Raw genomic sequence first — 24,091 nt, forward strand, 5'->3', positions numbered from 1 at the left:
ACAGCAACAATGTTATAAATAGCACAACTGAACTGATGTCAGCAGTACTTGAGTGCAGTGAATGAAGCCATCCCACCGTCTCATTACAGATAGAGATGGCAGGGTGAACAGCGTTCGAATGAAGTTAAACCTGTTTCCTAGATGTCTCCAGATCAAAGCCCTTTGTTTATTTTAAAAGGCATTAAAACAGAAATGAAACGCACTAGGTTTTATGGTGAGGGTCACTATGAAAAACAGAACACGTGTGTAACACTGCTAGTCTTTTTTATAAATGTATTAAATGTATTTGAAAATGTCACTTAATTAGTCCTAAACAGATAGTGATTTTTTCCCTGTGTACTCTGTTTACCATTTAAACGCCCTCCCTCCATTTCCCACTCCAGGGGTGCTTTTTGTGCGTCACAACAGCCACCAGTTGAGCAGGATCTACCCCTCTGGCCAGCGCCTGCAGTCCTCCAACTACAACCCTCAGGAGATGTGGAACGGAGGCTGCCAGATTGGTGAGAGTTCACTGAGACAATGCCAAGACAAGTGCATGTTTCACATACTGTACAGCCTTCTCACAATCTTAACCACTAAAGCACTATCTTACTTTTTTTTTAAATTTTATCGATGATCTACAAGCTCACAATGTTGTGAGCTTGTAGATCGGCTATTTTCGTGACTTATAAAAACAACAGTATTTTAACCAGTTTTGAAGACTTTACCCAGGTTTGTTTACAAACATTATTACTAGGTGTGTGGGCATTCATGGGGCAAAACCGCCTTGACTGGAACTCGCACTCTAATCAGCTGTGCATTATTTGAGTGTGTGATCATGTGGCCAGTCTCAAACTAGAATGATGCGCATTCTAGATATGCTTTAAAGAGTGCTGCATTCTGCCCCCTACCTGTCTATAGTGACATGGTCAAAATAGGGACGCCACGTTGAATGTGGTTAAATAAACCCTCCTCTGTACATGCAGGTAACCGTTATAAATGTATGCAATTACTGGCAGTGAATAGTTTAAACTTTAAAGCCCATTATGGTCATTCTCTCTCCAGTGGCACTGAACTTCCAGACGCCTGGTGAGCAGATGGATCTGAATCAGGGGCGGTTCCTGCCTAATGGGCTATGTGGATATGTCCTCAAACCTCCCTTCATGTGCCAACCTGACACCAAGTTCAACCCAGAGAATGTTGGTGGAGGGCCCGGCCACAAGCCTATCATGCTCACCATACGGGTAAGACAATGCACCTAGGAATATAGATGGATAGATTTAAACTTTTTTGCTTTATCGAAAATGTACCAAATTGTGACACCACTATGGTATTGAACTGAACCATGAATTTTGTGAACCGTTTTACACCCCTTAAACAAAAAGATCGATGACACACTAGAATCTAGAGTCTAGACAGTACTATCAACTGTATCATTGATGTTATTCCTAATTTGTAGCATATACTTGCTTTCTTACCACATACATTAGCCGCTCACCGTGTTGACTAGGGTTCATGCTGCTTACTCTGATCTTTCACTTTACTATAGGACAGGGGTCTTCAACAGGGGGTCCTCAGAGATACTGTAGGGCTTCTGCCAAATCTTTGTGTGATAGGAACTTTATTTAAAAACAATTACATTAACCACTTGAACCCTTGCATCCCTATTCTGGGGGGAACATTAGCCGAAAATAGCAGATCTACATATAGCTTGTAGGTCGGCTATTTTCAGCGAAGAGATTTGGTGTACAGGGGAAAAAGAGCAGACCAAGTACGAGCCAAAGGTCAAGTTTACAAAGTGTTGAGGGTTTTAAGTCGTTAAATGTCTGAAAACACACATTTAACATGAAACCAATATGTAGTGGGGGTTCCTGATTCAACTCTCTCTCAGCTAAGGGGTCCTTGGCCTGAAGCATGTTGAAGACCCCTGCCATTGGATATAACATGGTGTGGTTTATCAGGCTGAATTATTGCTGTCTTGTCCCAGGTGATCTCAGCCCAGCAGCTGCCCAAGCCAGAGTGGGACAAGCCCAGCTCCATTGTGGACCCTCAGGTGTGGGTGGAAACACATGGTGCCCCCATAGACAACAACAAGAAGAAAACCCAACGCGTTGATAACAATGGTAAACAACCATTCTGCTGTCATAACTGCCTCTGATGTTCATTTAATGGATTTAATGTTATTGGACAACCGTGATCCTCCTGGATCTGCTGCTGTTTTTTTACCCTACCAGGAAGTTAATTCCATCACCTGCAGTATCACACTGATAAGACAGCTTGTTCCACTAGCTGTCTAATCAGGGACTAGTGCGACCTGGAGTGTCGGGTGAATACAATTAACTACCTGGTAGGATAGAAACCCAACAATACTAAGGGATCCCACGTTGGTGATTACTGTCTTCTGATTACTGATGATTTATTCCATTCGAAGAAAAAAAAATCTTTCTATTCTGCATGGAAATGACTTGACCCAAACTCCTTCATCTCATTAGCTGTGGTTTAGTAGTAGTAGCCTAGTTCTGAACAGGGACCATTGATATGCAGCCAGGGACATTCCTGTGTTCATTCACACTGAACCACTCCTCTGACATGGCATATCGGGTTTCACTTTCAAACCAGCAAACCTGGGTGTGATTGGTCGGCGTACAATATGAATGCTTGTTTTTGTCTAGGTTTTCAAATTGCTCCACAATCAACCAAAAATATCTCCCAAGATCAACCTGTCGATCATAACAACATGGTTGCTGTGTTTCAGGCTTTAACCCTCGGTGGGACTGCACCTTTAACTTTACCATCCATGTACCTGATCTGGCCATGGTGCGCTTTATGGTGGAGGACCACGACTTCACCTCCAGGAATGACTTCCTTGGGCAGAAAACCTTGCCCTTCACCAGCCTACGTACAGGTGTGTGAGGCTAATATTAAGGAAGTCCCATACACTGTAATTTCACTCTGAGATGTTATGAACTGCAACAGCTCTCCATCCTGACCTTTTCCCTCTAACATATCCCCAGGTTACCGTCATGTCCGTCTGCTTAAGGTTGACGGCTCCAGTCTGTCCCCCGCCTCTCTGTTCATCCATGTCAAGGTCGCACCCTGTCAAGGCAGCCCGTCCAAGTCCTCGGCCAAATCGCCAGCCATATCACCTGTCAAGTCAGCGGCCAGGTCCCCGATCCAGTCAGGAGCCAGGTCCCCAGCCAAATGTGCGGCCAAGAGGCCCTGATACCACATACTCCCTCCATAACAAGGAGTTTATCTGACTGGTTTCACTCAGATCTTTTCTTCAGCTGTGTAATATGCATGTCTTCTTCACAAAGCTGTCTCTCCTGCATGGGAAACCAAACATCTACTGCTCTACCAAAGGGAAATCTCCTTGACGTCGGAGATATAAGGCTTCTTAGCTGGCAGGGCTATACTCTGCTACAACCACCCCGTTTTTACCTCCACCTCTCCTAGAAACCTGATCCCGGACGAACCCCCAATGTAACCACAGGGATTTGAACCTGGATTGGGGAAAACGCTCATCCAATAGGTGAATCCCCCTAGGCCCAACGGACATTTGAAGCTTCTGGCATTATGGCAGGGCGTACTCGGCTACACCTCACCATGATGGTGTGGGTGTGATTGGCCATTTGGGATTGGCATTAGGTGAGGAATTAACACCAGCCATCAGTCAAGCGCTGCTTAATCTCGGAACCTATCGGCTATCTATTGGTAGAGGACGTCTTGGATATCCGGGCCAAGACTTCCTCTACCATGCGTCGGTCATTGTTTACAATCCGATTAGCACCTTGAGGAGTAAGAATGGAGTTCAGAGTACGACCGGATTGTTTCAGAAGTAGCCAGTTTACGCCTAATTAAAAGTTCATCGAACCTTTAACTAGTTAAAAGTTTATCTAACTAGTTAAATGTTCATCGAACTTTTAACTAGACGATAGCCATCGGTTTTGAGCATGTTTCCACCTCTTTTGCTCTCCACACAGACTGTTTACCTGGATGCTAACCTTGTGACACCAAAGCCCGCTCAATCCTGAATGATTGGTCAATTCTGGTCGATACATTCGGTTCATAGGGATGAAACCATATTTGTCTAGTAATGTTACAATGATATTTGGAGTCTACCAGGTACAGAGGCTAATAACAATATTCCCATCCCTGGAGGTGCTGGATCCTTATTTGTTTTACACTCACAAAATTGTCAATTCATCTTGACTTTTAGAGCAGGACTCTATCGCGTTAATGTGACACGTTCTGGTGCTAAGTGTGGCTTTTACATTTTCAGCACTTAAAGAGGTGGTGCCATGGTTCTGCACTTTTTCTGTTTTTCATGTGTCTATGAGGTTGATAGAACTTCATTAAGCCCCCTGGTGGTGTTTTTATGGTGTTTTATGTCTTCTCTGACTATTTTGAGTTTCTACCTGGAGGCTGAAACCTTGAGGGTCAAACGTGCCAATAGAGAAACAGCGCATTAGTGACATAGTAAAAACATACCCTCCCCCTCATTATCATAACACAACAGGTGTGGGCATGAGGAGGAGGAGGGACTAGGACAGGTGGGAGGTGCTAAGGTGAGAACCAGGTATACTTAATGAACTGGAGGCGTGTCCACATAAAAACATAATTTTAACAATTTCTGTACACGTTTTTGAAAAAAATCTTCCTCCTAGTATAACCATAATACCTGATGATTATGTTTTGGGGGGGGGGGGGGGGGTCACTGAAAATCACGGCACCCCGTCTTTAAAGATTCCAACCCTATAGCCTTAGACACCTTCCATTTCAGGAGGAGGAAAAGCTCTGTTTTTAACTACAATCTTTATTTGAATAGCATAATGCCTGCTGTTTGATGTCTCTTTTTTTTTACATTATATTTTGTAGTATCAAACATCAGTGACATCAGTCTACTATTAAGTTAATTACTACTGTACTAGGTATGCATACATACTGACATTGGCATCAGATATCACACTAATACAGGGTCTCTCAGAGTATTTTGACCATTTAAAAAAATATATACTGAAAGACACATGAAGACACTAGGCAGTGATAAAGTGCTATTGTTCATCCCTACTCTGTGCCCTAATATCCAGCTGTCCGGTTTGAATTGTACTCACTGTATAGAAGGAACCTTAAAGGGAAACACAAGGTGAACATCTCCAGCAATTGTTTTTAACCGTCCATTACAAAACATTTTTCACTGTTCAATTATTTTACATTCTTGTACTGTAGACTATGGTATAAAATATTCACTTGTAGGGCAGTGATTTTTTTTAAATCAGATTGCTTGTTTACTGTATAATATTGGCTCTGCAGTGAGCATGTTTTAGATATCCATAGCTACTAATTATATTGTATCTTTTTACTATTGGTTGTCAGTGAAATAAGAACCACATATCTGATATAATGTTTTAGTCATTCATAGTTTTGTATTTGTAAAATGATTTCTGTAGTTTATGTAATACTGTAGCAATATGATGATATGCACTAAATAGATTTGCCTTATAGCAGATTATATAATATATGAAGTGTATTTAATTATTTATAGCCTATGCTCAGTATAGTAGCAATAGTTTGTTATGTTATGATACTCCATGTCATTTATGTTCAACAGTGTACTGTGCAAGGAAGGATAACTTGAAGACAATCTTGAGTTTTATAGGAAAGTTTTATTGTATTGTTTGAATAGATTTCCCAACGATATTGAAAATGTATTTTCAATATCTGTACTGTATCTGTACTACAGTACTATAGTAGTGCATTTTTATTTTTAGATCATTGGTTTTATACAGGTTTTTACTAAACAGATCAGTTTTTACCACATATTACTTTGTAAAAGTTGGTGTTAAAAACTATATGATTTTGCCAATTTCATCGTGACAAGAAATACTATGAATATTTAATTATGTTTATGTGACAAATAGTTTTGTGACTTGAAGCATGTGTATTTATTCAACAAAGAAACCTGTTTGAGGAAGACCGTATTGCTATAGAACACAGTAAATGCACAGTGTTAATTTAACTCTGATAGTGTAAAAATAAACCAGGATCCATTTAAATTAACACTGAGGACTGAATCTTGAAGGACTGGTATTGGTACTGAGCTGTGGTGGACAAAGTATATTCTCAAGTAAATACTCAAGTATTCATTTGCACAAATTACGAAGTACATTTTCTTTTGAATATCAAAGCTTTGCTGTATTGAAAATTAGGACCAAAGGATCAAAGGAAATTAGGAAAAGAAAGACCCCCCACACAGTAGCATGCACATTAGGCCTACTCAAGTAAATGTCCACCACTGGTACTGAGAAATAGGGGGGAAATTCTACAAAAGTGCATTTCTTATTTTGTATGAAGTAAGGAACTGTAGCAATGATAAAAGGGAAAGATGTACTTTATAACTAAGAAAACTACCGTATGTTATTGTTGCACCATTCATTTTAGGTTTGTTGTTTATTTATGGCAGTATTAAGTGGTTAAGTATTATGTTGTCTAATTTTGTCTCTATTGTATCACCTGCACTATTACCAACATTTATGTTATTCAACTATATCAGGTTGATTGGTTCGGAGAATACAATACTGTATGCCTTTCTTTTTGTTATACAGCTTTTTTCTGTATGTAAATAATGAGAAAGCTAAAACTTGTTTCATTTTCATTTTTTCTTTCATGTATTTTAAGAAGAAGAAAAAAGACTGACAGGATAAAAATAACTTGTTAACATGCATATGAAGGAGATTGTTTGTGTTCACTTACCATATCTGTCATCACAATATTGGTATGGTGGTTCTATGAAAAATAAAGAGATAGCTTAAGGAATAAACAACGTGTTTACAGAATCAGAATCAATCTTTATTGTCACATCACATTTCAAGTAAGGTGTGTGAAATTCTTAGTTGTGCAGGCTCATCATTGCAGTTAAACATTAAACATTAAACATTACATTACACTAGACCATACCCGGTGAAGGTTATTGCACGTCCTGTAGCGCGGTCCCCGCTACAGGACGTGCTTGAGATTGTTTGTGTTCACTTACCATATCTGTCATCACACTATTGGTATGGTGGTTCTATGAAAAAAAAAGAGATAGCTTAAGGAATAAACAACGTGTTTACAGAATCAGAATCAATCTTTATTGTCACATCACATTTCAAGTAAGGTGTGTGAAATTCTTAGTTGTGCAGGCTCATCATTGCAGTTAAACATTAAACATTAAACATTACATTACACTAGACCATACCCGGTGAAGGTTATTGCACGTCCTGTAGCGCGGTCCCCCCGCGGGTCCCCCCGCGGCACCCCCCGCGGTCACCCCTCCCCACGGGCAATCCCCCCCCACGGGCAACCCCCCACACACCCCCCCCGTCGCGGAACCCCCCGGGTCCCGTCGCAAACACACACACACACGCAACGTTTAGCGCGAGTCGTCTCGTGCGCATGCGACGCATGCGCAGTTCCACCCTCTGTGTATACGACGCATGCGCAATACAGGCGCGACACAGACCACGACCCAAGACAGACAGACAGACAGACGGACAGACAGAGGTTACTCAAATTATAGTATGATTGTTCGCAGCTGCAATGCCTGAAAAAGTACTAGAATAGCTGACATTTGTTGACTGTGAAGGTGTTGTGGGCCAGTGCCAGTATTTCAACTTTACTAATTGAACGCTAACATACAAAGCAAGACTTCATGAGTCAAACGCCTTTAATTAATTTGGGGGATTGACCCATCACATTCATGCAATGTCAATGTACAGAGCTTAGTGTGCTTGGGTATCTCAGTTGGTAGAGCTCTTGACTTCAAACCACAAGGTCATGGGCTTGAATCCCAGCACAGGATACTCGGCTTCTGAGCAATCTGGCTTCCACGGGATTACTAACTTTTTTCACATTTAAATGGCTATTGCCATTGACAATGCATTGGGCGCTTAAAGTTAAATATTTCAAAAACTACAAATTATTTCAAAGTAAAAATCTCAAGCATACATGTCCACAGTAAGGTGGAATTTTTCAATTGTGAATCAAGTTTATAGGCTAAAGTATGAAGGAACAGTGAGGTTCACCTTTAAATGTCCATTGCCATTGACAATGCATTGGGCGCTTAAAGTTAAATATCTCAAAAACTACAAAACATTTTAAAGTAAAAAGTTCAAGCATTTGTGTCCACAGTAAGATGAATTATAAAAAGTGTGAATGGAGTTTCTAGGTGAAAGTGTTTTTTTGAGGTGCCAAAACCTGTCATCGACCTCCATTATAAATGTCTGAACCTTTAAAGGAGTATATTTCTAAAACTATAAAACATTTCAAATATTCATGTTCAGGCAAACATGTCCACAGTAAGATGAACATTTTAAAGTTTGAATGTGGTTTCAATAATTTGTAGTTTTTGAAATATTTAACTTTAAGCGCCCAATGCATTGTCGATGGCAATGGACATTTAAAGGGAAAAAAGTACAAACATATATTCCAGTAGGTGGTGGTAATGCAATTACGGATGCTAACTACCATGAAACACCGAAGTAGAAGAAGAAGAAGAATCTGGTTTATGTTGTCCCCAAATTAGAGCCAGGGTGAGGATACTGTATATCAGCATGTAACCCTGTTAAAAACAAGAAAGTTAATGTGTTTGGAGCTGGGTTTTCACTCAGTATTTGTACCATAACCAGCTGACCTGAATAACTTATACAGCCTACTGTGGTGGGTTGTGGTGAGTACTAGGCCTGCTCACATGCTGATTTTCCATTTCCAGGATTCGATCACATGACCTTGTTGTTCAGAGTCAAGAGCTCTTCCGACAGAGCTATTCAAACATATTCAGACATAGGTGAAGCGTTCTTTTGTATGTTAGCCTTCAGTTAGTAAAGTTACGTTGAAATCCTCCAGCATTATACTATAGGAGGACTGGGACTTGAACATGGAATGTCTGTGCTGGGAGTCTAATCAATAGACCACTACACCATCACTCAGTCACTCTCAGCTGATGTCTCTAGTACTATTGAAGCGTTCTTTAGCCTTCAGTTAGTAAAGTTGAAATACGTCAGCATTTAAAACTGCATCATGTAACTTTACTGTTCTACCCCGGATTTGTCTTTTAGTGCTTTCGAGTTGTTCTTTTGTAGTTTGACCTTTATTATTTCAAAGTACCCCAGCACTGAACGATAGCAGTAATAATAGGACTTGAACATGGACTCTCTGTACTGAAATTCAGACCATTAGACCACCACACCATCTCACTCAGTGAACCTCAATATGTGCCTCTTAGCACTGTTGAAGTCGTGCTTTGTATGTTAGCGTTCAGTTAGTAAAATTGAAATACTCAACTTTCTCATTTATCAGCTTCACAATCACACCAATCAGACGCGGTTCATGATTTGTGGCATTTTGTGCAAAACGGGCCCTCCCGCAAACTCTAAAAGCCAATCATGCGGCCAATCGGAACTGAATCCGAAAAATCTGAGATACTATTGATCACATGACATTAATAGGTGTCACCCAAATAGGTACCAATGTGGGTGAGTTTTGGACAAAATCTGTAGGGGTAGAAGCAAAAAGTGTGGTTTGCACCATGAGACTGATTTGAAAACTTTGGGGTGGAGGTTCTTCCTTGGTCTACTGGGAATGTGCGTGCAAAGTTTCACTTTCCAGCGGTCCCCGATATTAGATACTTACTAATCTCTCAAGAACAGATTCTGCACTGCGTTGGAATCTGTCGGTGAGGTTCGTCATAACATGTGCGCATGGGCGTGCCTTCAGATCAGGAAGCGGGCCGCGCTTTACCCAATCAAATGTAGTGGGCGGGATTCACGTGTCCGTCGATCCTTCCCCCCTCGAAACAAACCGAAACTAATTTAACAATAGCGTCCGCGGAGCAGACAAAACCACGGAAAGATATTCACATTTTAACTTACTCTTTCATCATAGAAACAAGTGGGCTTATAACCAAAACGATCCATGTTCTCTGGGAGAAGTGGTGTTAGTGTTCCGTGTAGAAATATTGTTAGTGGGAATGAAAACATAGTCGCACCAACCGGAAGTGATGCGCTGAAAGCATACACAAAACACCGGTTTCCTTGCGCTCTGGCTCTACGTTTTCGTCCGCCCAGAGCCAACAGACATAGAACAAACAGCAGAGGGCGCTGTTTTTCATTTTCAGTTGGCGATGACGGACATACGGACGGACAGACTCAGCGTGGACCGAAAACATAATCCCTCGCCTTCGGCTGTTCTAGCCTGGCGGGGATAACAAACAATAAAACAACTAGGAAAACTATGCTATAAAGAAAATCACAGATCCATGGGTTTCCAAAACCGTTTGGACGCAGACACCTTCACTTCTGATTGTACTTCGGCAGTTTCTCTCTGTACTCTGGAGTTTGGCTTTCAAACACAAAAAAAATACAAGTAAACATTTTGAACACCTTTCTGCCTTCTTCACCATTGAAACTTTTGCTTTGCAGTCTCACCACTAGATGGCAATCTTTCTCTTTATGAAACTGTTCTGTTGGCATAGTGGCAGATACAACAGTAGGTTGGTAGTAAAATTGACCACTGAGCTATACTGCATGAAAGCAACACTTTATTCCACATTGTTCTTGTAAATGCTATTGCACATGACCAGAATGTTATTGACATTTAACTCCCTGGAATCAAGTGAACAAATGTTTGCATTTTTCACTCTGGATAAGTTCATCAGCTAGAATGTATGAGGACTGCTTCGTACTGAATCACTTTACAGAAACCGATTAAACTTCTTGAATAAATAGAATCCTTATCTATCTGTGTATTATGTGTTCACTGTTTTGTTACCTCCACATGTTTATTTCAGCTGTCTTTTTGAAGAAATATAATTACTGGATTCATATTAGGTAAAATGCTTTCAAAACCATCAAGGTAGCTTATAGTTAAAGTGTATAAAAATCATTTGTCATGTATGTGTTGTGAAATGTTGAGCGTGTGTCTACTACAAATGGACCTACGTAATCATCTACAACATAGAAACATTGTCAAGATGATCAGTATTAAGTTACAATACTTGACCCAATATTGTATTGATGGTAAAAAATAATTTGGACTGCAAAGCATTTGTGTGCACCGCCACCTACAGGGTCATAAAACTGTTACACTGTCAGTGATAATTGGTGTCTCCTGCAGTGCTGAGCTAAGCACTAAGCCTGTAAAACGCACTCACACACGCACATGACTACACACGCACACACACATGCAGCTTTATTCCTATGCAAACTCATTTATCTCTCCTCAGTTAACTCTAATGCTACACAACCCAACCCCAACTCACCCATGCTCTCAAAGCCAGCCCTCCTACTGTATATGCCAAGTGCAGGAATTAGGCCAATGCTCTTCTGAAACACAAACAACATCACGTACACCAAATGCATGCATGTAGTCACGTAGCATATGCATGCACAGCCTCTATGATGTACACATGCACAAACTCACACACACACACACACACACACACACACACACACACACACACACACACACACACACACACACACACACACACACACACACACACACACACACACGGGTCGGTACTGTCACTGCATGGTTGCTGCCAGACAGGTTATGCAATGGGATTTTCAGTTTGACTCCTGGCTTGCTGTCATCTGTCTATCTCTTGTTTTTCTCTCTTCTTCTTCTTCTTCTTCTTCTATTCTATTCTTGTTAATCTCTTTCTACCATACAGGACATGCAACCATGCATTTCACCATGCACACAACCAGAGGTGGTACTGCAAATAATGAACTTATGTGAAACTACTTTGTTAAATAAAAAGCATAAAATAAATTAAATTAACAAAAATATCAGAACATCAGCACTATATTACGCCAATCAATTGTTGTGTTCAGGTCTCCCCTTCTCTCTAGCTCTTTAGTAAACACAAAATACTTATTCAGGTGAGATATCAATTTCATCCTGTCAGGAGAGAAAATCTCACAAATCTCATATATCAGCTTTTATCAGATTTTTTGTGCAAGACATTGTGAAACTTAGTACAAATCACCCTTACATTGGTATTCTAGGCCAATTACGAATTGGGACTACTTTGGAAAGTACTGTAAATAGTATGCAAGCTCTTTACATCGCCAATTCAGCCTGGTCAGCATATATTTGCCACCAAGAAAGATGGTAGCAACAGATTCAGCAGCAGTATTATGCACCCATGGCCATATCTGGGAGATATGTTAAAATTAATTGACGTGTGAGGATGGATTCTCTTTTTTTCTCTCTCTTCTGCTACAACACAGTATTTTAGTTAATTTGAACACTTTTATCACTGAGAATATACCTTTTTTTATCAACAGGATTAAAATTACAAAATAGTAAGTACATTTAAAGTACATTTAATATCAGAGAATTATTATTTAAGCACAATTTAAGACTTTAATACTTTAAGATACTTTGCTTTCAAATGAAATGAAAGTGACTATGACTGGGGAATGGGGATATTCATATTTTGACTCTGGCTAATGTTTAGAGTACATGAAGCTTTTATGGCATGGCATCCACTGCCCATCCATTTCCATGAGAGGGCAAAGGGCTTCAAATGAAGCACGAGAAGTAAATTGGAAGTGTTCTTGAGCGTTTATTGTAGCATGGCTGAGCATTTTGGTCTGACCAGAGGGACGAGTCGTTGTTATGCACATAATATTGTCACGAGTAAGACACAAGCAAGTACTCAAGCACCACATTTAAGTAAAATCAATACTTTATTCAATAATCGTTTCCCCTTTTCTTAAAAAATAAATAGATAAATAAACACATACATAAATTAACAACATTGATAAGGATAATGACCAGCAAGATCAAAGGCATTTTGAAAAGCAAGGACCAAATGGAGACCAGCCACTTGGTCATCATAGTAGCAGCTAACGAGAAGGTTTGCAGTTCTAATGTACATCAACCCTTACTGGAGACAGACCCAGTGAGACAGAGGACAACTCCCAGGATTGAATGAATTTCCACATCTCTGTGCATTCTGTATTATAGTGGCAATACATTGCTGAAGTGTAGTAAGAAATCAAATGTATACTAACTGCAATTTAGGTGTTTTAGAGAACTGTAATTTACCTGGTAACTGGAGTTGCAAGTTTCATGAGCTTGGGATTTATAAACCTGCTAAAAAGCTATGACAGTATGTAATTCTTATATATGGGTGTCATTGAATAATGACTTCACTACTGCTACATGATCATGTACTTGACGTGCAGGTAAATTATTTTCCCTGATAGGATATACTACTATAGAAACTCCTTAGGAAGTGCCATTATATCACTGACTCTGTCTTGAACAACAATCATAACAATCAAATAGATTGGGTGTCAATTTCATTAAATCCAGTCAATTCCCACTATTAATTCCAGTTAATTTACCAACGATAGATATTAATATACTTTTCTTAATATCGTATTCAGCAATTTCCCTAGGTGAATTGATTGAAGTCAGCATAGATTGACCCCAACCCTGCAACATTTACATAAGTTGTCTATCTAATGTTTACAATATGTCTAATATCTAATTGCTTTGGGTACAACTAAAATAAATAAATACCCGGCCTACTGTATGATTGATTACAGATCACATTTCTTTTCAAGTATTAAGTCGCCCCTCCTTACCAGTTAGAGAGTGCAGTTAGCCTGTTTAGCTGACCCGAGGTGTATTCAGCAAAGCTACTTTCAGGTAAACTCTGGAACAGTAACATGACTGTTGATATGACGTGAGGTGAGGTGAGGTGAGGCGAGGTGACGTGACGTGACGTGACGTGACGTGACGTGACGTGACGTGACGTGACGTGACGTGACGTGACGTGACGTGACGTGACGTGACGTGACGTGACGTGCCGAGTGATATGCAGAGCATCACAATACCATAAACCTTTGAATAGGAAGCTGTCTAAAATGTATAACCTTGTGTTTTGGAAGTTGCAATAAACAAAAAAAAAATCCACAAACTATCCTATCTTATCCAAAGTGTTTTACAGTAGCATGACTGTACGCACTTTTGGCAGGGATGTTCCAGTAACAGTGTTAAGTGACATTATCTATCTGGTAAGCTATTTATGACTACCTCAGTACTATAGTCTTAAATCAGTTTAAAGATTTTAAATGAACATTCCATGCCCCACTAACTGAGTCTGACCTCATATTACAATACTAATTTAAATTGTAATTCATTTTTTAAATACTAGATACTAGATCCAATCTGCCAGTATTTATTTGAAGACAAACACTAGAAATGTAGGCTATTGCAAATAATAAAACTTCACAGTTGAATTACGTCCCTTCTTTGCACTTGCTAAATGCTAGTTCATGGCATTGTTAGCAAAAGCTGGCTTATTTTCACAAGAACCGTGGTTTGCTGAACACACCTGTGGTGAGTGGCCAGGTGTTTTATACACAAATACTGAACAGTACAACAGTGGTTCTAAACCTGCGTGGTGGTGGCATGGGACACTGTGGCATCATGGAGTGAAATCATTTTTTGAGAATTCTTGAAAAGCTGTTCGAATGTTTGGAAGCAGTTAAGAACTGGTGAAAGTGGTTAAGGAACTTCTCTTTAAAAAGCCTGCTCCATGTCCATCACTGTGCTCTCTTGTATGATAACAAACAAACCACACACATATTTGAATAATTCATTGTGTTGCATCTAAAAAGGATGAGAACCACTGCCATACAATACAGTTAGTACAATACAGTACAGACAAAAAGTACAGTTCGGTACAGCCTGCTTTTAACAAAAGGATGAAGGATTGATTGAAGGCTATGTTTCCCAGAGTGTCAAGGAGGGCACAGAACACTTTCATTCACAACCCTTCTATCACATTATTCTATCAGTCTCAGCCAACTACCTTTTCTTAGATATTTTAAGCCAAATTGGCTGGTATGGTAGATACATTTACCATCCAAACCCATAACTTACCAGCAGTGGACTGGAAGCTGACTTTGTGCAGTTTAGGACAAGAATATAATAAACTCTCTAGTCATGCAGGGTCCCATCGAAGGACTATTATTCAACACATTTTGCGTATCAACCAATGTTTAAGAAATCAGATCGTTAAAGTGATTTTTTTTTTACAACCGACTGATTTTTAGTTTAGTTTTTCATAATTAATGAACAATGTTCATTTCTGATCCTATTATAAAGGATTGCACACTAAACAACAATTTCCTCCATCAGGTGGAAATAAAATAAAAAAGTACTTCAGCTCCAAATACTCTTGGAAACCTAGCCTAACTAATGAATACATCAATCCTAAAACAGGATTTTGTATCTAATCCCTACTCGTTTCAATCACTACTTGAGCTGATAAAAACGTTTGAGGTTCAGAAATCCAATACCCTAACTCTTTGTGATAACATCAAGAGACATTTTCCAGAGCTGATGTTCTTTGATGACCTGAGCCCTGAACACAAACCCTCTAGTCTTAGTCAAACGGAACTGAGTTACAACTGTACTTGGACTGCTTTTTTCCCGTCTACACCGGATCACAACGCATTTATATCTGCTATTTTTGGTGAGTGTTCCCCGCAGAATAAGCATGCTGGGGTTCAAGTGGCTGAAGGACAGAGTCTTGAGGGCATTACAGTGTTAGATATTCTGCACCATACAAAGTGCCCATACCTGTAAATTAACCCTAAGCTCTGTGACAGTGTGTGCATGAATTGGATCCGTCATTCACTGTCAGTGAAGCGTCTCTTGAGGATAACATCACCGGATAGGAATGTTGGTTGTCTGATCTCCAGCTTTCAAAGAGAATGTTAACGCAACTATCGACTATCTTCTTAGCGATTATTCTATTGATTACTTTCTCAAATAATTAAATAATCTTGAAGCATGTTTTTTTTTAAATAATTTCTTGTATTTTTATATATCAACAAATCTACGCGAAGATAGATTTTTTTTGTAATACATCTAAATCGATTTACCACTTAAGTTCTATTTTTGTCAAACAATGGTGTCACGCAAAAATAACTCTATTTTTGACTTTTGAAAATGTATCATTTGATTTAAATTGATTATCTTTTATCATCGAGTTTTAAAGAGAGTGCTTTCAAATATTGATTGAATTTTCGAAGATCATAGAAAATACAGCAAATCTGTTCTACTCCCTTAAGAAAGTGTCACATGTAGTCAGGGACAGCAAGCATTTGTGGTACTATTCAAAACAATGTATACTAATATCAACACATATGAACACATTGTCTTGTTATTAATCGCTATTTAGTGCTTAAAGTGAGTAGAATAGCATGATCCAAATGCGTGTATGACACAGATGTGTTGAAAATGACAGATTATTTTAAGAGAATATTGTTTGAGTGCATTTTCTCCTGCCTGCAAAACAGCACAACTTTACTGAGATATACTAATACTAGCGTGAACCCTCGATAAACCTTTAGTTTATCTTCGGTTTTGTAAAAACCGTAGCTTCGGTCTTGTAAAAACACTAAGGTAATAACATCAACATGTGCACGACAGTACACAAATATCCACAAAGCAGTGCAATACAATATCTTTCATCCGAAAGACAAAAGGAAAAATCTATTCTCTCCAAAATAACCCACGACTCCCTTGTTACAATTACATTGTTGTCCATGACAATCATGTGAGTGATCTATAAAGTTATTACAATCTACAGTACAGGTACTGTATATAAATGCTAGCAACGAAAATGGATATTGCAGTCAAATTTATAATACACTACGCAGAGAATACCTATGAATTGTTGGGACAGACCAGGTAAAAATTAAATGTACGAACTGTGTGAAATAGGTTTCAAATACAGCAGTTATATATCATCTCTATCAGGCAGAAACCTTGTATCTCCATAAATCAACTTTTTAGTTTATTTTTTCATAAATTAATGCCCTATCTTGTACTTCATCGTACAGTGTGACAGTGTCGTGAAAAAGTTGTGGAAACAGACGATTTACAAGCTCACAACACATTGCAATGGGACACATTGTGAACTTATAGATATTTTTGGACAATTTGACAATTTTAGAAAATGTACACCTATGAACAACAGGTTCAAAGTGGTTAAGTCTGTCTGTGTTTTTTTTAAATAAATATCTAACCAATAAAAGTATCACTAACTAATAACTACATAATTTTTTGTTTGTTTTACACATACAAGGTTTCTGTCTGATAGCAGCGATATACAGTATACGTATACCGTAGGCCTATATACTTTTGAGACCTAAAAACTCAATAGATAATCTTCCTTTTGCCTTGGCCTGTACAGTGATGTTAAGTGGTTGTTGGTTCATTTGTGTAATGTAGACAAGGTCCATGTGGAGTTAAACCCTGAAGAACTAATCCTTATTGGTGCTAAGCCCTTCTAATCATAAATACACAGCTCTGGACTGGCCCAGGCGGCCAGGACAGTGTGCTACAACAACACGAAGAGGAAGAAGAGAAAGAGAGACAGAAAGAGCGAAAGAGGAAGAGATTGTAGTTGTAGAAAAATAAGTTCATTTTCTGCAGTATTTTCTTCCCTCTTTCTTTTAGGCCGTGAAAGCGGAGGCAGCAGATGAGCTACACAGTAAAATCCTCAGTGTTAATTTAACTGAGAGTGTACATAATGGTACCAAATAGACCCGTAAACACTCAGGATTTTACGGTGTATATAACTGTTATCACTGATTCTAAATCCCTGGAACTCTGCGGTTAAGTCTGTATTACTCTGGATCAAAATAGCAATTGAAATCTTTGAAAATACTTGTTTTATTTATCCTCACCTTGAAACAATAAAATGGCAACTTGGTTAGGGCAGGATTTACAAATACCCTTTACAGGCAGGTTAAGAGGAGGCTCAAAAGTATTCGATGGGATTTCAAATGCTATTCTTATTCATGTATGGCTTGAGCTGTAGCTAGCCATTTCCTGTGTTTGATGAGTGTGGGTAGGTGCTATTGCATTGGTGTCAAAGGTTAGGATTCAGTCGAAATCCTATGGCGTTTATTTACATAGTGCTTGGTTTTTGAAAGGTCAAATTCATTAAAGTAGACATTTTTTTTCATGTGAAAGTACATTGGCTATTACCAGATAGCCTGTACTTCATGGTAGACATTCTGAGCTCTCTAAATAAGAGTCTTACTTATATGTATTTGTGAGCAGTGGTTTTTAATCTATAAGTCAACATGATTGAATCCTAACCTCAGACCGTTGTACCTCCAGGGCTGGTGTTTCAGTGACTTAGCAGTAAACGGTTCAACATCTCCTAGGTTTTAAGACAGAATATACCTAGGACTTGAAACTAACATTTTAGTCCATGAACCACAGTGGCTAGTGCATTCACAATTCCCTCTTAAAACATGAACAATCAAAAATATTTAGGAAAGTTTAAAGACTTCCCCAGACAGCCAAACGACATCATCATTTGGCTGGTGGCTAATGTTAATTTCAAGCCCCCCCCAACTACAACCATAAAGCATGACAGCGAAGCACAAAACTCCATAACAACAGTGACAGCTTTGGTTGTGACAAATCTTAACAACCTCATGTTACCAGTTATAGTCGATTGTATCAGCGGCGTTAAGCAAGTTCAAGTTCAAGCACTTCATTTACAGTAGATAGAATGTGAAGTCAGCAAAACAAAAGTCAAAATTTCAAACCAACGCTTGCTGTTAACACAGGTGCAGAATTCATTCACTGAGGTGAACAAAACAGCTCTGCTATGGGAATGCAGGTGTTTGATGATTAAGAATACTTTCACCTTGACAGTATGGTTGATAGCGTAAAGCAGGGGTCTTCAACAGGGGGTCCGTGACCCCTAGGGAGTCCTCAGAGTTACTACAGGGGGTCCGCCAAATATTTTTTACTTTGACTTCTTGAACCCTAGCAACCCTGTTCTGAGGGGAACATTAGCAAAAAATAGCCGATCTACAAGCTCACAACACTGATGATAGTGTGTTCAAACGAGTCTATGAAGCTATCTATGACATCTATGAAAAAGTTTAATCTGCAAAACAATATACAATATGTAGGTGGGGGTCCCTGCTTCATCTCTCTCTCAGCTAAGGGGTCCTTGACCTGAAAAACGTTGAAGACCCCTGGCTTAAAGTGTTTCTACCACTAAGAACACTTACTACAGTAGTTAGTTTGGTGAGTTCTGTGTGCTGCTAACCAAACCTGGGCCAGAAAACATTAATTGGCTAGATTGTCTGCAATCGGTTGATCTTACCTAAGCCATGACACTCGAGAATCAGTCAAAAATAAAAATGCATATCCAGCACACAAAACATAAATAACCACTCAGTCAGTATTCCAATAAAAGGTTATTCATAGACAACACTGGCCAAGGTTTGGCATGGCAGAGACACCCAGAGATGAGTGATATTAAGTTTTACAATCAACTGAATGCCACACCAACTGAATACAATCTAAAGAAAGCCACTGGTTTTCTAATGAAGCAGCAATCCAAAATCTAAATGCACAGCCGTTAGTACATCAACGGCCCCTATAACATTATTGTATTTGTTTTTAGTTTATTTAGATACACCGATTGTGCTTTAAACCACACACAAAAGAGGAGGGTGAGGCTACTTGTGTTGAGAGGAGTTGCAGGGTCAGATAGTAGGTCGTGGGGGAGGTGGGGGTCAGAAATGGTACTGGAGGAATTCAAAACCATTCTGTGGCACGTGGTTGGGTTGGTCAGTGAGAGTAACACAGTAGAGGTATAGAGCGCCAAAGTGAATTCCTTGCACAAACCTCATACTTGGCATTAAAGTGTCTCTGACTCAGATTTAGAATAAGGACAGGAGGAACGTTGATAGCAAGGTGGAGGGTGGGCAATTTGAAGGAAAATGTCCCTCTTGTGTAAAGAAACATCACCATTGTTATCATTATCTTAGGCCTGATCATCTCTAGACCATGGATGTTAGCAAAGGGATTAAGGTTTTGAGGTGAAATGGATCATGTGAGAGGGAGAGAGAGAGAGAGAGAGAGAGAGAGAGAGAGAGAGAGAGGTAGAAGAGGAACAAGTAGGATAGGAGTAGTAGGAGGGACATAAGAAAGGAGTTGAAAAGGGCGGAAGATAGCCGGTCACAAAGACTTTATCGGACATCTGAACTTTGACCTGCGAATCCCCCAGCAGCGCTGAGAGTTCACGCCACGGCGGGGGAGGTGCTCCAGAAGCACCACCTGCGACGCGATTGGTGCTTGTTCATGATCAAGTCCTCCTTCACGCGCTCCTTCTTGGCACGCTGATAGTGGTCCTCCTCTTTCAGATACCACACCGGGGGCCAGCGGTGCCTCTCAAAGTACTGCTGGTTCTCTGGAGCACACAAACACACATGGACGCGCATTGGTTTGGTTTGGTGCATTGTGGGAAAGCTTTGGAGATAGATGCAATATAGCGATTCCCAGCCTGTGGGCCGGAGCCCACTGGTTGGCCATGAGGATATTGCCTGGTGGGCCTCTGAATAATTGGCAAAACACCAATTTTATTGACGATATAACATTAATATAACAAAAAGAGTTTTAAAAAAAGTCTTTAACCTAGAAAAAATTGTTTTCATTGTGATACCAATAAATAGGAACTTAAAGTATACTACGTTAGTTCCATTGATCCATGCTGGAACACAATCGATTAAATTGACCACTAAAATAAACATGCAGAAAACACAGCAGCTATCAAGCCACAATTTGTGGTGGGTTTTAAAGGGACTACACCATGAATTTGAACTTTTCCTTCTTTTTTGTGTGTTTTTGGTCTCCCCTACCTCTCTTCTATCCCAAAAAACACCCCAGCTTGAACACTCAGGCTTTCACAGCATATCTGGGGTTTTCTGTAAATTGGTCTCAAAACAGACCAAACTGATTTTCACCCGAACGTGACGTAACGTTCGGTACAATCCCTCCCGTTTTTTCAGTTCCAACTAAAAAAAAAAGTTTTTATATATAAAAAAATAATTTATTTTAATTTTTTTTAATTCAAGTTCACAACGCATCGTAATGCATGCAACGCATTGTGAGCTTGTAGATCTACTATTTTCAGCACGTACAACTAAGGATAACGTACAACTAAGCATAAATCAGGCTTTAGGCAGTTGCTATTCTGGCTGTGACTCTCTGACAGCTTACCTGGTGTCTTAGATTTGATCTCTTTGCGGTAGTTGGCACACACACTGTTGTAATGAGTGCAGATGTGATGTAAGCACCAGGCGGACAGCTGGCTAGCGTTATGGAACTGGAAGAGACAAAATGGAAGACATGTTCAGAAAATATCAAGGGCAGAGTTGAAGGTAAATGAGACGAACAGACTAAAAGATACCCCCCTAGATATCTGCTGCTTGTTAAACACGACCACAATAAATCCTTAGAATCCCGCGCTCCCACAATTGGGGCAAAAGTTGACCTTTTGGCCCATGTGCGGCACGAGAAAGACATGCCGTTCAACTTCTGAGATATCTTGTGTGCAAGTGGAAATTTGGCCCAAGGGTGGCGCAAGAGGAAAGGCCGTGGAATCACCAGAATCAGTTGGGTTAAGCCCCCGGGGAGCATGAAGATGCACGGCTACTTCCATGGCAATCCCATCAGTAGTTTTCAAAACATCTTGTCTGGGACCAAAGTGTTGAACCAACCGACCGAACGACCAACTGACATTGCTATGCTTAGAGCCCTGCTGCTAATGGGGCTAAAAGACTTATGGACATGTTTGGTAGTCTAGCTAAAAGTGTTGTCTCCCGGAGCAATGGATGCAAAAACAGATGTTCACTAAGTTTGGAGGTTCAGGACAGCTGTGTTATTGTTTACAATCTGGAGCTGTCCATACATGTGTTATCCAGTTTCCCTACAGTATGATCTGAGTCCATAGTCACTCGTAACATAGGCTACTAGGGATAGGTAAGTGACGTTAATTACTGTAAGCTCTTTGTGTATACTTTTTTGTGCGATGAATAGTGAAAAGCTTGTAGATCTAGTATTTTCACTATTTTAGAAAATGATCAAATTGTTTGAATTTGTTTTCATGTTTCACCTAAAATAACACACCCAGAATAGGGACACCATGCTGAAAGTGTTTATAAAACAATAGACCGGTTGCTAGGCTCCTCCCCTTAGACACTTTGAGAAGTTCCCCATAGATATGAATGGTAAATCACTGTATAATATAATAATAATTTTCCACATGAAATTATGGATGATTCTTGGAGCCGGAGCACCAACATCTCTTCATAATCTCGTCAACAGGGCCTGCATTATGCACTGGAAAAATGTGCATGCCATTACTATTTAAAAAAAACTAAATACAGGCAAAAAGAAAATTCACTTCCAAAGAGGATCTATGGCATATAATATCAATCAACCACATAACTACATTATCATCGAACAGGTATTTTTGTCTCCCGGACGGTAAGTAAGTCTACAAATAGTACCACTTAATAGACAAACAAACAAATACAACACTTTTAATGGACCGCGTGTGTTGAACTCAAACTGACCGACCCCAACTCTGCATGGAGGTCGTAACTTTATTACGATGAATGCTATTATACTTATATTCCTATTATACTCCTATGGTAGAATGGTGGCGTTGTGTAAGTAGCAATGGTTGCTAATCTAGGATTAGACAATAGCCATTGTGGGGTGGGTCTTAGCGATCAGTATATTGGTGGTGCGTGTAGCCTGCAGTTGCATGTTCATTCAATAATGGTGAAAGGGTGAGTCTAAAGCATGCTTAGTCACTGACAAATCCTTGGTATCCATATTGTAGAGGTCAAAGTACTTTATTAGTTCACACCAGCCACTTGAGAGTACTTAATCATTGGCGGTTGTTGTATCATAGTGCTATATGTACAACCAGAGGGAGAAATCGGGCATTTCAAGTAGCCACCGGAACCGAACATACATGAGAGGGTTAATTTGTCACCTGAGCCAGCTCCAGATAAGTGAGAACCTCTCCATCAATGTCCTGTCCCTCTTTAGAGCCCTTGACCAGCTCCCTGACAGCATACTGCTCTGTGGGGAGACAGATGGACAGAGGACGGTCGGTCATGTAAAGAGAGAGACAACGAGAGAGAGAGAGAGAGAGAGAGAGAGAGAGAGAGAGAGAGAGAGAGAGAGAGAGAGAGAGAGAGAGAGAGAGAGAGAGAGAGAGAGAGAGAGAGAGAGAGAGAGAGAGATGGAGTGGGCTAGAGCAGACAGTCAGGGGACAGGGACAAAAGTAGGTGAAGAGGTATAAAGTGAGGCAGAAGAGGGAGATGGAAGTAGGGAGAGAAGACAATAAGGGTGTGAAGTGAGGAGAGGAAAAGACACACAGACGGAGAGTGTTGAAGATTAAGAAAAAGTGATATACAAGACACGGAGAAAGGGAATAAGTGGAACGGAGAGAAAAGGAGGGAGATAGAATGGGAGGATCAGAGAAAGAGAGAGGGACAGAGAGAGAGAGAGAGATGACGTTGGTTCCCCTCATACATAAATCATCAAGTGTTTCATAACCCGAGAGAGAGAGTGCATGCGGTCTCACACATTTACACAAAACACACACACACACACACACACACACACACACACACACACACACACACACACACACACACACACACACACACACACACACACACACACACACACACACACACACACACACACACACACACACACACACAGAGAGACAGACAGACACTCAATCAACACCCTCATACAACACATTTTCACTTGCACAGTATACAGACACGCACGCACGCACATACGCACATGCGCACACACACACACACACACACACACACACACACACACACACACACACACAAACACACACACACACGTCTCCATAGTCCTTCAGCAGCCTTCAATCTTCTCATACAATCATCCTGTGATGACAGTTGTAGCTGTCGTTAACACAATGTCTGCATGTCTTCATTCTGCTCTCTACTGGACACAGTACACAGACACAAATAGTCCTCCTTCTCCTTGGGGAGGGTTGGAAGCTCTACCAACCCAGTTTGTTCTGCACACAGACACATCCTGTGTTCATTTAACCACTTAAGCCAGTGTCTCCAAAACAGTGGGTCGGGACCCGTTTGTGAGCCGCATACCCATTCTTATGTATATATATATACCTTTTTTGTTTCCTAATAGTTTTTTT

General features: G+C 40.0%; 2 protein-coding genes across 4 annotated transcripts in view; one reads left to right on the forward strand and one right to left on the reverse strand.

Annotated features, from left to right (window-relative positions):
- The window catches only part of LOC308105550 (1-phosphatidylinositol 4,5-bisphosphate phosphodiesterase delta-3-A-like), a 28,143-nt gene extending 24,235 nt beyond the window's left edge, over positions 1-3,908 (forward strand). The window contains exons 12-16 of the mRNA XM_080456355.1: positions 384-500; positions 1,045-1,223; positions 1,967-2,102; positions 2,735-2,884; positions 2,994-3,908. Coding sequence (XP_080312481.1) covers positions 384-500; positions 1,045-1,223; positions 1,967-2,102; positions 2,735-2,884; positions 2,994-3,202 — 791 coding nt within the window. The 3' untranslated portion in view covers positions 3,203-3,908. The remainder of the gene's footprint in view (positions 1-383; positions 501-1,044; positions 1,224-1,966; positions 2,103-2,734; positions 2,885-2,993) is intronic.
- Positions 3,909-12,717: 8,809 nt separating this feature from the next.
- Positions 12,718-24,091, reverse strand: part of rhobtb1 (Rho related BTB domain containing 1) — a 36,302-nt gene continuing 24,928 nt past the window's right edge. For all 3 annotated transcript variants that reach the window (XM_080456315.1, XM_080456313.1, XM_080456314.1), the window contains 3 exons: positions 22,874-22,962; positions 21,088-21,193; positions 12,718-20,278 (listed from right to left, as the gene is read on the reverse strand). In XM_080456315.1, the coding sequence (XP_080312441.1) occupies positions 20,109-20,278; positions 21,088-21,193; positions 22,874-22,962 (365 nt within the window). In that variant the 3' untranslated portion in view covers positions 12,718-20,108. The remainder of the gene's footprint in view (positions 20,279-21,087; positions 21,194-22,873; positions 22,963-24,091) is intronic.

This window comes from Gymnoscopelus braueri, assembly GCF_963280865.1.
Source record: "Gymnoscopelus braueri genome assembly, chromosome: 17".
Lineage (NCBI taxonomy): Eukaryota > Metazoa > Chordata > Actinopteri > Myctophiformes > Myctophidae > Gymnoscopelus > Gymnoscopelus braueri.